Genomic DNA, 15,257 nt, shown 5'->3' on the forward strand with positions numbered 1-15,257 from the left:
ATAACTTTCATTGATATTGAGCGTCGCTGACCTAAACGTATAAATTAGATAAGATTCCCGAACCTCTCGGTCGTGATGGGTTTTAAAAGCGGATTTACAGTTGTTGCTTTAAGATGTTCTACTGCATGATCGGGACCGCTGGGGGCAAATAAGGACAACTTATTGCATGAGAGCGGTGAATATTGAACCGTATTCGAAAAAGCGTTTCAGTTTGGCCGATATATTGTTGCCTACAAATAGTGCACTCTAAAGGTATACGACATTAGCGGAGTCACAGTTAAAGGAGCCATGAAGAGAAAACAAAAGTTTGTTTTATTCGAAAGATTAGGTGTTTCATAGTACCCCAAGCGCTTTCCCGGAAGCAAATGGTGCTTTATTCACTGAGAAATAAGGCAATTTAAGTCAAAATTTTAAATCTCCCGCTAAAATTGCACATTTCGTCACGTGAACAATGGCGTCATACGACCCGGTCCATGAAACAGATACTTAATATGTCGACTCCATATAGCACCCACACGCGGGAGTCGACCGAGACGGCGGCCATTTTAAAAATACTAGTAAAACCTAGTGCACCCGCAGCCCTAGTCATGAAATCGCCTGATCCGGAGAACAAAACTCTCGCCGAGGAGCTCGGGCTTGCATTTAACAACCTCACACCACTTGAACGCTCAATGCTTCTAAGTGCACGAGCGGCAAGAGTTGTGGGATCGCGGTGGACGGGAAAGCGACCATTTCGCGATAGCCACAACAGACGAACGCCCAACCGTCGGCACCGCTGCCTCGTCAGCCCCGTCGCGACGGACGAATACAGACTGGTACGTATGTGCCGTATTTTCAATTTCAGTAGCAGTATCGCTTATGCCAGTTGGCCGGTGTCGTGTATGGAAAGCCGTTCGCTCGAGCTCTCTGCTCCGACCAGAAAGATTCGAGCGTCAATGCGCGGTGTGTACGGCACGTTTTTTCATCCAAGGTCAGAGCGCTTTGAAAGGCGATTTGACGAAGTCGGCGACGAGCGCCAGCATGTCCGGGTCCCTGCCGTAACCACTTCCTCGTAAATGAAGCGAGCACACTCGTACTTCCTTTAGCTCTCTTTCTCCTCCGTTTGCAAAGTTCACAAAACGTAGCCACTTGCTTCGCCGAGGTTCGTCGTTGGGCAGCACATGAAAGGAGATCTCACCGGCGGGGATGTCGCACTCCCTCGACGATTTGCCCGTACTACATGGGCATTTCAAAACACAGCAACGAAATTTCATTGTAAAGTACTAGAGCAAACTGAAGTTTTCAGTGGTTGTAAACTGTAAACGAGCTCGTAACGACAGCAGCAAGCCAACACGACCTCCATACCGAAACCTGTGCGACGAGTGGCACTATCTCGTTGCTGCTCTGTGTTCCTTACTCCCCTTGTTTCTATTTTTACCTGTGCTCGTTGGCGATATGACGGCCAACCTCCTGTGAAGGGATTACGATACCAAGCAAGGTCGCGGCTGTGCGTGCTGGGACGGTTCGTTGGCCCCGAAGAGCCTTGAACCCGAAAATTCGTCTGCGCGACGGTGGTGACGGCGAGATGTCGAGTTCGGCTTGGCGGTAGTTTCGTACGCATTGGCATACACGCTTGCGTGTTCGTTCGGAACTTCAACCGTTTACTCCACCGTTCTTTGTCATAAAAAGAATGTGCAGTATGTTTCACGGGCATTTAGCTCGCTATGCAAACTGTAAGCCCTGCCTAACATGCGTTTGCTTTTGCCGGCCTCCGCCAATCGCAGAGCATTCCCAAGTGACATCACAGGTTCTGTTGCGGAAAATGAGCTGGTGGGTCGCATGGTCATTTTCTTTTTTCCTAATTATGTAGCTTATTTGAGCGAAGTTCGCGTTATAAGTGGTGTCGTTATGGTTCTAACGAGACAATCTTTTGAAGGAGCCAAACTTGTGTTTTCTCTTCATGGCTCCTTTAAAGAATGGAGTGCTCTACGTAGACGCCTCTCTTGTTAAAGGAAGCAGTCGCGCAGCGGTGGTGGTCACCGATGCAGAACGACTCATCAACAGCGCGGCGGTAAAGACTAAGGAGCCCACGACAGCGGAGGAAGTGGCCATAGCCCTGGCGCTCGTTCAACCGGGCGTCGGGGTGGTGGTCACTGACTCAAAGAGAGCCTACAGCGGTTTCTGAAAGGGGGTGGTCTTCTTAGAGGCAGCCACAATACTATCGAAAATATTTCCCCGCATTTCCCCGAGGGGAAAAATGTGAAAGTGCGAATGCACGAGTTGAATTTGCGCGGTTCGGTAATGTTCGCGAAAGAGAGATCACACACACACACACACACACACAACTACAAAGAAAGAAAGATGCATTTATTCACAGACACCTATTTGTGTTGTCGTTGTACTTGAATGCTAGAGCTGATCTCAGCTTTGAAATGTCATGTCAGTACTCCTTTAAGCGGGTGCATTAGCCCTTCTCACGCCCGATTCCTGGCCAATCCCCCACGTGTGTATGTGCCATGCACAGACACCTATTTGTGTTGTCGTTGTACTTTTTTTTGCGATAGTATGCCCTTTGGCATAAAGTCTTAGAGGTACAAGTTGGCACCCGTTTCCCGGAGGAAATCCAGAAGACAGCGGTGGTAGGGCCCCTACAGCCATCGGTGCAGATCAGGAGGTCTCCCAGGATGCAGGCCTGTGCCGCGAAGGTGTCTGGATCTCGCTGCTCTAAGGGAAGGGCACGTCCATAGTAGGTGGTTGGTGTCGGCGTCTTCGGCAGGAACCGTACAGAAAGAGCGGATATCAGCTTTGAAATTTCGTGTCAGTACTCCTTTAAGCGGGTGCATTAGCCCTTCTCACGCCCGATTTCTGGCCAATCCCCCACGTGGGTATGTGCCATGTCAGCGGCCAGGCAGCGCGTGGCCATCTCCCCCCGTTGCTCAGGAAGACGAGATTCCTGGCCAATCCCCCACGTGTGTAGGTGCCATCTCCCCCCGTTGCCAGGGAAGACGAGGAGCGCGCGCACCCGCAGCTGTTGCTATGTGGACGGACGGTGGTCAACGGAATTCAGGGTCGCTTATAAAGTGCATTCGCACTTAAAAGAGGGCACCGGGCCGAGCCATAGAGCTCACATCGCACCGGGAACTGTCTCGGGTGGAGGCGACGAGGTTCCGACAACTGCAAGCGGAGACCGTTCTGACGCCTGCTCTCGCGCGACACATGTGTCCTGAATATTATGAAAGCGACCTGTGCAGTGCGTGTGAGCGAGAACGCGCGACTCTGAGACACCTGATGTGGGGGTGTGAAAGTGCTGTGTGCGATGGGGGGACTTTAATGCCGTGCCCGACGGACACGTATCCGCCCGAAGTGCGCGAGTGTGTGAACTCTACCGAGCTCCAACATCAACGACGGGCCATCCAGCGGCTCGAGGCGGCCCTGGCCAAGCAAAGGCGAAAGGGGGCCCCGCGACTGCCGGTCCCTCCCGACAACGGGAGCCGATCGGACCGACCGGGGACCTCGAGTAGTCCGAGCGACGGCCGGGCACAAAGCCTCGAGGTCTAAGCCCGAAGTCTTAGGACTGAATAGCCTAGACTGATAGACAGGGGGACGAGGCCGAGCCCTGCGTGCCCGGACCGAGTCTCTTGCATGCCGGATGTGGTCAATAAAGTCTTTTCTCTCTCTCTCACATGGGTGCCTGCCCATACAAAGGTAGCCGGCAACGTCATCGCTGACTGCCACGCCCGCGCAATGACCCTCCGGGCAGGGCAGGACACGGACACCCCAACTCCGGCACTCACATATAAAGAAATTACGAACGAATACAAAGACGAGCGGCGTACCCTCCCCGAGCCACACCGCACCCTGACCAGGGAGCAACGGACAATACTCAGGCGCATCCAGGCGGGGTCACTAGCCCACCCCGTCCTGTTGCATACATTTTACCCTGAAAACCAGGGGGACCGCTGCCCATTCTGTAACACAAACAGCGGCACGCTCGGACACATACTGGCGGAGTGCACTAAACTCAAAGCCCCTATAATCCCCCACCCTCCCTCCACCCCCCCTACCCCAGTCCACGAGCGATTGGAGACCTTGCGGTCCAGCCCCGCCCTGCCGACCCAGCTCGCGCTGACGGCCAGGGGCCAGGAGCTGCTGGCCCAATACGATTCCCGCGACCTGGGAACCGCTCCATCTGGCGTCTGAAAACGCCTCGAGCTCAATAACGTTACTACTACTACTACTACTACTTACCCTTTATATGCACGTAATAGTCTGAAGCCGTGCTGGTGGCCGGCTGTGTTGTGGTCATTAGTGGGCATACTTTGAATCGAGGCTTATTACAGGACATGCGACCAGTAGTTTCCGGTCGGCTGATACGAGAGTTAGTGAGAAAGTCGCCAAAAGTCTTATTACGCCGGTAGACCACGCGTGGTGGTTCGGGAAATATGCTTTTTAAGCGTTCACTTTGAATTACGATATTGTGATATTTCAGGTGCGACTGCATCTCGTTCACTCGCCTTGTCCCTCCATACGGCGTTATTGTTGTCCGTCCACACCCCTCCCCCATTCTCCTCTCCGCGCGAGATGCGCTCTCCGCTGCTCCCCCCCTCTCCTCTCCGATAGCGAACACTCTCTCGCGAGGGTCATTGGATTGGATTCTATTAGTTTGGCTTGGATTGGATTGAAGTGGATTGTGGTGGATTGTGCTGCGTCATAGCCGCGCCACGTTGCGTCATAGCCGCGGCAGGGGGTTCACGGCACGTTTCACGCGATGGGAGAATCAACCTAACGGAAACAACAACGGAACCCCCTATGCGTCGCATCTACACCGGGGTTCCCGCGAGGGGAGGTGGGAGTAATTTGTTAGTACGGTTGACACTCTTGGAGCGGATGCTGAGTGGGTTAAAAAAATTACCCCACCTTCCAGAGAGGGGAACCCTGTGGAGATGCGACGCATCTTGGGGGTTCACTTGGTGTTTCCTTTGGGTTGATTCTCTAATTGCGTGAAACGTGTGAGGAACGCGTATGGTTTACTCTTTATTTAACACGCGGCGTAACATTAACGATGACGGCCTTGTGGTCGCTGAAGTATACGGGTAGTGGATGGTGAAGTAACGGGACCACCGTGCAATTTGCAGCGAAGATCAAGTCTATGCACGTGCGCGAAATCGGAACGCCGGTGCTGGAACGACCGCGGCTATGACGCAACACAATCCAGCACAATCCACTTTATTCAAATCCAATCCAAATCCAATCCAATCTAATCCAAGCCAACCCAATCGAATCCAATCCAATGCCCCTCGCGAGAGAGTGTTCGCTATCGGAGAGGAGAGGGGGTGAGCGGCGGAGAGCGCAGCTCGCGGGGCCAGGAGAATGGGGGAGGGGTGTGGACGGACAACAACGCCGTATGGAGGGACAAGGCGAGTGAATGCGATGCAGTAACATCTAAAACTATGTTTGTTTGCGGATTACCGTTCAGGGCTTTTTAAATGCAGAGGATTTCTTTAACTCACGATGTCACCCGTTCTTGGCGTCCGTAGTTGTCCGCATCGCTCGCCTCGACATGCCCGGCTCAGACGTTTCGCTATCGGCGCGATCAGCATTTGATAGCGCGCCCAGGCACGTTTCTCTCCCCTCTCTCGGACTCAACGTGCGCCGAGGCTGCCAATTTTATTGCTGACGAGCGCTCTCTCGTCAGCAGTTGCCACAAGTGCAACAACATTAACGTAATGCAAACTACTTAACGTCGTGCGCCCCCGGAAATGCTCTGCATTTGATCGTGCCCCTCGCGAGGGGGATGTTTCACTGCGTCGCCATGCGAACAGTTTGCCACGCTATAGTTTCAGTTCCGTATCACCCCGCCGCGGCCGTGGAGAGAAGGCGGCCGGCCGCGACTCTCGCCACCGCGGCGCTGCGGTTGCGAGTTGCGCTAGGAAAGCGAGCGTCGTCTGCTAGCGGACAGCGGAACGCGTTCCGCTCGGCATCTCCGGTCTTCGCCACTTCTGGCTGCGCACTGCAAAAGAAATAAATATTTTCTTGATTTCGTTAGGTCTAATTGGTTAACTCGCACAATAGCCTCGCCGATAACTTGTTCCGGGTATTTTTATTCAGGAAGGTGATCTTAAGTTCTCGACAGTTTGAGTAAAAGTCGGCTTGGTTTGTGCTAATTCTCCTAAACGGTGGGCTTGACTGTAAGGTGTTGCTGTCTTGCAGTGTCTGACATGGCTACTTTGGAAGTGCAAATACTGTCGCGTGTCTGGCAGTTTTCTAAATAGTTTAGTTTGAAGCCTACTATGGGAAGTAGTAACGGTAACGTCCAGAAAGTCTAGGCTGTGTTTGGAGTAGAAAGGAGCAAGGGAAATACTAGGATTTGCTAGGTTCAGTGCCTCAATGAAGAAGTGGAGCTCCACGTCACCGTGCTGCCAGATCATTAATTTGTTGTCATTATACCTTTTTGTAGTAGAGTGCCTTTAAACTTTGAGTGTCGACAAATTTTGATTCAAGGTGAGCCATTTGTTGGGTACGATTCCAGTTCCCATTGACTTTCCGCTGACTTGCACGTAATGGACCCCGTCAAACTCAAAATTGTTAAGTTCAAGAATAAGCATAAGGGAAGTTTGTAGAGTAGAAGAATCGATAGGTTTGTCGGACGATGACTGCTCATATGCAAGTGATACAGCGGTGATGCCATCTTCATGACAGATGTTAGCGTACAGTGACGGAACATCCAAGGTGACTAGGAGGCAGTTATCACGAATTGCAATTTCTGTGATGTCTGAGAGAAAATGATTGGTATCCTTAATGAAGGAGGGAAAGCTGTGCTGAATGTCGCAATTGAGATTATAGACCTAGCGCGAGAGGTTTTCGGTAACAGTGCCAATGCCAGAAACAAAGGGGCGCCCTGAGTTGTTCATCTTGTTAATCTTAGGGAGAAGGTAGAATTTATCGGCCACTGGGCTTAAAGGAACCAGGTAACTAGCCGTGGTTTCATTGATTGTGTTATTTTTAACAAGCTTAGCCAGGTTATCTCTGACGATTTGATTGTAGTCTTGAGTAGGATCATTGCGTAGTTCCTTGTAGAACGTCGATACCAATAGTTGCTTATTGGCCTCGATAACCTAGTCGGTTTTGTCCCGAATTACAATGGCCCCTCCCTTATTGGCAGGTTTAATGACTATGTCGGGTAATGACTTAAAGGGTAACGGCAGGTTTAATGACTATGTATCTGTGTGTGTGTGCGTGTGTGTTAATAAAAACATTACTCCCACAGAAACACACAGTCGCATTGCTGTTATTTTATATGGTGTTCTGATCATAGGTCGGCAAACTCACTCATGAGTGCACTCACACACCCCCTACTCACCACTCAGGAGTTAGTGGTTAGGGAGCCTCACCGTCGTTTTGGCCTGGTGAGTGCGAGTGCGAGTGAGTGCGAGCGCAACTCACGGTGAGCCCCGTTCACCACTCGCGAGTGCGAGTTCCACTCTTGGCGAGCCACGCTCAGCACTCGCGAGTGCGAGTTCCACTCGCGGCGAGCCCCGGTCAGCACTCGCGAGTGCGAAAGCCACTCGCGGTGAACCCCACTCACCACTCGCCAGTGCGAGTTGCACTCGCGGTGAACCCCACTCACCACTCGCGAGTGAGAGTTCCACTCGCGGCGAGCCCCGCTCACCACTCGCGGTGAGTCCCACTCACCACTCGCGAGTGCGAGTTCCACTCGCGGCGAGCTCCGCTCCCCACACATGAGTGGCGAATGAATGCGCGCTTCTTGCGCGATGTGCGGGGCTTACCGCGGTGAGCATCACTCGCTGTTGGCATTCGTCGCAGGAGCCGCTTGCTGTGGTAATTGCTGCTGGCGATATCCACTCGTACGCACAGCCACTAGTTATATACGCACAGCCACTGGCTATATACTCCCCTTTATATTTAAGGCACCATGGTACCAACTCTCCAGTGACCTGCTGATTGAGGAATACGATTTATACCTGTGCTACACGAACGTTTGGAAGGACATTTCAGTTGAACTACCTTTAAAATCTCAAAGGTCATTCGAACTGCAAAGGAATTCTGTCGATCTACACGACCATTCTCAAAAGCAGTTGAAAGTTTCCGCGTTCGCCCGCCATGTTTTGGTGTCGCCACTGCTGCCATGTTTCGTTCTTGGCGAAAATGTAATTTTAGAGTTAAAATGAGCAAAAAAGCAATTATTAGAGATCAAATTGATAACCATCTACAAGCGCGCGCAAAACATGCACAGGGCTGCCAGTTTCTTTTTGTCTCTTTTGCACCGCCGGTGTTGAGAGTACCAAGTTACTTCGTAATCGTAGAGTGAGTGACCGAGGACGAAGCAAGTGAACAAGTGAAAAATTATGAAGATCTTGCACTTCAAACACACAGTTTTACTCGTAAATAATAGTTTTTGTTATTACGACTTGCAGAAACTGAGCCCGAGGGTACGACCGTTCGCGTTTCAAAGGCCTTTGAGACTCTCAAAGGTCAGTAGTCGTGCTCCTTTGACTCAAATGCCACTTTAACCAAATGATTTTGAAAGACGCTCGCTTTCCTAGCGCAACTCGCAACCGCAGCGCCGTGGTGGCGAGAGTCGCGGCCGGCCGCATTCTCTCCACGGCCGCGGCGGGGAGATACGGAACTGAAACTAAAGCATGGCAAACTGTTCGCATGGCGACGCAGTGAAACATCCCCCTCGCGAGGGGCACGATCAAATGCAGAGCATTTCCGGGGGCGCACGACGTTTAGTTTGCGTTACGTTAATGTTGTTGCACTTGTGGCAACTGCTGACGAGAGAGCGCTCGTCAGCAGTAAAATTGGCAGCCTCGGTGCACGTTTAGTCCGAGAGAGGGAAGAGAGTGTACTTGACACGTGCCTGGGTGCGCTATCGAATGTTGATCGCGCCGATAGCGAAACGTCTGAGCCGGGCATGTCGAGGCGAGCGATGCGGACAACTACGGACGCCAAGAACGGGTGACATCGTGAGTTAACGAAATACTCTGCATTTAAAACGTCGTGTAGCAGCTCAAAGATGTCATTTGAGTCGAATGACATTCGACTCGAAGGCCTTCGAAACGCTCGTGTAGCACGGGTATTAGATGGACGTCTGACGCCATAATGCGCTGATACTCTCACTGTCATGACTCATTGAGGGGCTGTTGCGCGCACTCTCGCCGAATGATGTTTCTGGCTCGGAGCATTTTGTGTTGGAATTAGTGTCGGTAACGTCGTCGCAGTAAAGCGATTGCACTTCCCTACCGCTGAGCGCTGCGATGGAGGCATTAGGAAGCACCGTGTACTTACCGTAGTACTTGGTGTACATAATTGGTCGGCTTGCTGCAGCTGTCAAGTGGCCGGCTCTTCTGAAGCGCAAATTTTGCGTGCCCGTAATCGTTTGAAAAAGTATCGCAGATTTTCACAGATTCGCGCATCAGGATGGCGAAATGGTTCGGATGGGCGAGTTGCGTGTTGTAGAAGCAGTAGCTCATTTTCGAGGCCTTGGCGTATTAACAGTATCAGTATTTGTCATTACTTGTTACGGCGGCGCTCTGTTAGGATACTCGCTTCATGCGGACTTCGTCGTCGTCCGCCTACCGATGGCGTAGGGGTACTGTGACCCCTGAGTGGTGGGACGAATATTAAGCGTTCTCGGCAGTCGGATAGCGTAATTTGTGACTGGGTGAGTGCGTGAATGAGTGCGTGCGAGTGCGTATGTGTGTGCGTGCGCGCGCGTGTTCAAGTGCGCTGGTGTGTGTGTGCTGCATGTGCGTTTGTGTGCGTGTGCGCGTGTATGTGTTCGTGTGTGTTGCGTGCGTGTTCGTGCTTGTGTGCGTGCGTGCCTGTGCATGCGTGCGCTTGTGTGCGTGCGAGCGTACGTGCGGGTGCGTACGTGTGCGTACGTGTGCGTGTGTGTGTCTGATGACTTAGTCTCCCCGTTATTTTGTATAAACTTTCGACGTGAACTTGTCTCAGTGCCCTGTGCGGGCGCATGACGGTGTAGTTTAGGATCAAGCTGCGGTTTTGCTCTGCGGCAGGCTGGCTCCGTTTAGGGAGGGGGACGGTGGGAGGCGGGCCCCAGGCAGCTCGTCTCCATGAGGACGCCCGCGCTAAAGTCAGGCGGCTCCGATTTGGCGCGACCACGCGGCGCCGCCTCTCTCCCTCGCCTTGCCTCGGCCAAGCGCTCAAGATCAAGCGCTCCAGTAGCCTTCCTCTACCTTGCTTGCCGTTTTCAAGCTTTTCATGGCGGTGTTTTGCTGGGCACTCTCGCTATGTGGCCTTTTCACCTGGGATTACTCTTGAAGTAAACCGTTTGGAGGGTTGTCCAGAGCGAATTGACTGCGAAATTTTAGTGACGCGGTAGCGCGCTTCGAGATAGGAATATTTGCGCGCGCTAGCCAGTATTTTGACAAATGGCAACAGCTTAAGCTTTTCTTCGGAACTGGATTGTTTCTTTTATGTTTGCCACCGCTGTGAGACTTTTCAGCGTACTTTCTTTTGTAGAGTCCTAGCGAAATAGCATAGACAATAATTAAAAGCTATGATGAATTGCTTCAGGCGAATTAGCGACAATTTGTTCATTTCGTAAAAGAATCCAGCGTCGATTACCGCTTTGAAAGTGACATATCAAGATATGTGCTTATAATAACCGAGTACATACTTAAGAAAAAGGGAGACCCCATTCCTGAGAAAGGTAAATTTTAGCTCAAATCAGTAAGTATTTCATGACCGAAAATATTTGTACGTGTGTGTGAGTGGAGGAAGCGAGTAGTGATTGCGAGTGAGTGTGAGTGGCCATTGCAAGTGGTGAGTGCGAGTGCGAGGGAGTGTAAGCAGCGAATGCGAGTGGTGAACCTGAGCGCGGATGAGTGCGAGTGGTGAGCGTGAGTGCGAGCGAGTGTGAGTGGTGGGGATGAGTGGTGAGCGTGAGCGTGAGTGAGTGCGAGTTGTGACGACGAATGGTGAGCGTGAGCGCGAGTGGTGAGGACGAGTGGCGAGCGTGACCGGGAGTGAGTGCGAGTGGTGTGGGAGGAGTGGCGAACGTGAGTGTGAGGGAGTGCGAATGGTGACGACGAGTGGTGAGCGTGAATGGGAGTGAGTGCGAGTAGTGAGGACGAGTGGAGAGCGTGAGCGGGAGTGAGTGCGAGTGGTGAGGGGGGAGGGGTGAGCGTTAGCGCGAGTGAGTGTGAGTTGTGAGAGAGGAGTAGTGAGCGTGAACGTGAGTGCGAGTGGTGGGGGCAAGGGGCCAGCATGAGCGTGAGTGAGTGTGAGTAGCGAAGGCGGAGTGGCGAGCGTGAGTGCGAGTGAGTGCGCATGGTGAGGGCGGAGTGGCCAGTGTGAGTGCGAGTGAGTGCGTTAAGATAAATATATTTCTTGAGTGACAGTGAGTGAGTGGCATCTAGTTTTGCCGAGCTATGGTTCTGATTGCTACCCTGCGTCTCTCCTTTAACGAAAGGTATGCAAAAACAATGTACAAGGAACGGCCGCATTTGACGATATTGACGGCGGATCTTTCAAAACCAACACCCAAATCATGACGTTTGACACAGAGGAATCTCTACGCAGAAAGGTAAGCGAAGTAATTAAAAACCGATCTCAAGTGGAATCGTATTTCAGGAGGCTGCCGGTGAGGTTCAGTGGCACATTCTTTCACAATATGCAATTCCTTTGCAATACAAACACTAAACGCCCAGCCACCGTTGCCTAAGACGTGTAGTTGCCTGACATCTTCCGAAACACGCCGCCACACTCCGCCTCGACCACATTACACGCCTCCCACGGCCACCGTGCACGCTCATGTTACAATGCGATTACAAACAAGCCCGGAGAGTTCTGTATTGAACTGGTTATAAACGTTCAAACTTGCAACACTTCGTCGTCCCCATCAATACATACACACCTGCCACCTCTGTTTCGTGCGTAGTACTTGAAACGCAATATAACGGTCACTTACCGGGGCCTGTAAAATTTCAACTTGGGATTAGGTGACACGCTTGTCCACATAACGGCCCAGCTTCCTCCGTGCTTACCGCCAGATGACGCGGTATAGCAGACACAAAAGCATTTAGTGTATGAAGCACACGCCGTACAATCTGCGCCATGGGTTCAGTAGTGGTTCCATCGCCGACTACGAGGGCCGAGGGGCCCGCATGGACAACAGAGTGTTTCCACAACAGGGCCGGCATGCAGGCTGTAGGCGTGCGTGCCTCTGCAGGGAAAACTGAGAGCGAAGAGTGCTTTCGCGTCGCTTTAAACGTCGCCTACCAGGTGATTAGAGATTTGAGGTGTGTGTTTGCGAAAGTTCAGTCGGGCGGCGCGTTTGACAACGGCTGAAATTGGGACTTGGCATATATTGGCGTCTACGCAGCTCACTAGCAGGGGAAAGTGCTTTGCTGCTCATACTGTTTACTTGCTACGGATACTGTTTAGCGCGGACTAACCGACTGACTGACCGACCGCGCAGATAACTGCACTGCGATTTTTTACAACGCGTTGCGAATGGGTCTTAAATAACGTTTTCTTTCCAAACTGCTTACGAACCATAGACGTCGTAGAATTAAAAAAAGGGCGGGTTGTATTCATTTTGACGAACGCACTTTTCAAGAAAGAAGGGTAAGTGCTGTGTCCATTTGGCTTGCCGGGAGTGGCGTGCACATTCCTCATAAGCCCCAGCTAGGAAAACCTATGTGAAATGTTTTCGTTTTTGAAAAGAGTTTTGTCTTTGTTCATACTACATTTATTAGCGCGAATTGTCAGAATCTAGTGTTGTATTTCTACACTGTTAGCTTTCGTCCTTAACAGGAAACGTATCCCGTTTTCCCCACAAGTTCTTTCGCAAAGGCGAAGTGGCATTCAGCTCATAAAGTGCGAAGGACAATTTTGAAGAAAGTTCTCGCAAGCAACTCGACCAACCCAAAAAGACCGGTAAAAACACAGGGCGGCAAAACAGCGGGACGAAAAAACAACAAAACAAGAATCGCCCAAACTCAGCTCATAGGAAGCACGGGGCTTTAAACAATTTTACTATTTTATCACTGCTTTTGTTCCTGTCGATTATAACTAATAGGTCTAAAGCTGATAAAATGTAGGAAACTTTGCCGAATGAAGGGCCAGAACAACGTTATCGGGCCTTCTTAAAAGCTCCACGGAAAGCAAAGGCTAAAATTGATCTTGGAATAGTACGTCTACTTGTTAGGGACGCCATGAACAAAGTAAAGGTCCCAAATAAAGTTTTGAGAGTTCCCGCTTGCGTTTGCGCTGGATACTGTGAAGAAAGGCATAGCAACTCTGGATAATCATCATGTACCTACGCTTTTCATTTTACGCACTTATTAGGGTTGAAAATGAATTTATTAACACGTTTGCGCCCGCTAATAAGCGCTAAGAATGCAAACGACTATATACTCACAGAGAAAACAGGGCGACCACTTAAAGCAGCTGCGGCTTAACGTTCAGTAGTTGCACTTGCATCGTCCAAGTTGAGCTATAGAGGATTTCACTCCAGGATTCTAGCGGTCATGGGATTTTCTGCGTGAATATAGGACGTGATAGCGTGATAGGACGTGATAGCACGTGACGCGATAGGACGTGACAGCGTTGTCTAATTACCGTTCTTGTTGTTTTCTAGCAGGTAGTCTATCACGGCTGTACTACATTGAGAGCGGCGTTCGCCATCCGGGAATCACTGAACTGAAAGGGCACAGCTTTTTCCTTACCTACATTATTTTGAGTTTATCAGCGACGTCTCGATAATGTTCTCAACCTGGGTGGATGTACTTGTGGAGCGCTGGACCCTCACATATTTACAGCTGACCAAAATGCCACTGTATTTGGTTCACGAACTTTCTGCACTACAAGTCACACTGGACGATTGCTTTGTTCACGTTTGTTCGTAAACTGAAGGTAACTTTGTTCACTGAACCATTGCTTTGTTCACCTTCAGTGGTTCTCTTGTACCCCAGGTTCCCTGTTATTTATTAGTACACAAAACGTGTGCTCCCATGAATGTGTGAGATATGCGTGCTGTTTTTTATACGCGCTCAACGCCACGGGAAGTCCCGATCGCAGCCAAATCACCTCTCCTGCCCAGCTTGGGTAAAAAGGACAGTAGGTGGTTTGCAGGGATCGGGAGTTCGCTAGAACGATCGCTCGATCACGGCAATGTTAGTACGGCCCAGTGCATATCTAACCTGGTCAATTGCGGTTGCCGTTTTTTCGTACCGACCGTGACGTGACGACACGACATAGCCAGAAGTGAACTCGGCTACGTAATAAGTGCCGCTAACCATCAATTGGCAAGTTGTATTGCTGGTCCACACGAAACCGTGTATTCTGTGCTGAGTCACGTAGTTATTTGCGCCGGAGCTGAGAAAAGTTGGAACTTTACGGTCTGTAATTACGCACGGCCGGCTTGATGTCACGTTAATACTGTGGACCCTGTACAGAGCATGTCAAAGATACCTTACTACATATCTAAGTTACTTTGTTAGCGTGCTCGACTGATTGTGGGGCGTAATTCTTTGGTGCGACTTTATGGGAGCTTACTGTTAAGTAATTAATTTTTCTATGTAATCTCACGATGACGCGACAAGGGCTGAAGCTCCGACGAAGACGCATAAGCTTCCGTATCAGTTTTATGCCAAATAATTGTTGCACGCCTGCCATCTTGCGGCGCTCGCCAGATGTTGCTGGTGGGAGCGCTCAGCGGCTTTCGCCTCCCTTCAGTGACATTAGTTCATAGCTTGCCATCCGGGGCTTTCGGCGTTATTTCAAACATACCTACGTAATCCCTAACTAGATTTTTGTGCTTTTTACAGCATGAGGTCTAATAACATTTTTGTTGCTTGGTGCAGCTGTGCCACGGGAAGGAAAGTTTCAAGGACTTGAGATACGGAATTGCCGTGTACGACATCGACGCGGATGCTGACGACCAGCCTTGTCAACAAGTTCACTACACGGGGCGCTACAGGCGTCTCGAGCTGTTAAAGAAATTGCGCGAATTTATGATTGAGTACACTGACGAGAACGACTGCAATGCCATACAGTAGGCAACTTTTTTCGCTTTACACTTACACGAAATAAATACTGCTGCGGATGTAGCATGTTTCAAACGACATGCCCCTTTGAGCATTGGTACGTGTACAAACTCACGAAGGAACAATTTTCGTCATCTTAAACTCCTTACCGTGATAAACTTTAACGACGTGCGGAAATAAATCGTATAACTCTTGCAACTACTATAGGTGACTGTTGCTAAAGTTGTCTCGTGTGGTTTT

General features: G+C 50.7%; 1 protein-coding gene across 1 annotated transcript in view; it reads left to right on the forward strand.

Annotated features, from left to right (window-relative positions):
- The window catches only part of LOC144167030 (uncharacterized), a 105,417-nt gene extending 90,369 nt beyond the window's left edge, over nucleotides 1–15,048 (forward strand). Inside the window, exons 7-8 of the mRNA XM_077696426.1 lie at nucleotides 11,438–11,551; nucleotides 14,835–15,048. Of these exons, the coding sequence (XP_077552552.1) occupies nucleotides 11,438–11,519 (82 nt within the window). The 3' untranslated portion in view covers nucleotides 11,520–11,551; nucleotides 14,835–15,048. The remainder of the gene's footprint in view (nucleotides 1–11,437; nucleotides 11,552–14,834) is intronic.
- The last annotated feature ends 209 nt before the right edge of the window (nucleotides 15,049–15,257 follow it).

The sequence above is a fragment of the Haemaphysalis longicornis genome, unplaced genomic scaffold (genome assembly GCF_048455015.1).
Source record: "Haemaphysalis longicornis isolate Haplotype H1 unplaced genomic scaffold, Haemaphysalis longicornis Haplotype H1 scaffold_2, whole genome shotgun sequence".
NCBI lineage: Eukaryota > Metazoa > Arthropoda > Arachnida > Ixodida > Ixodidae > Haemaphysalis > Haemaphysalis longicornis.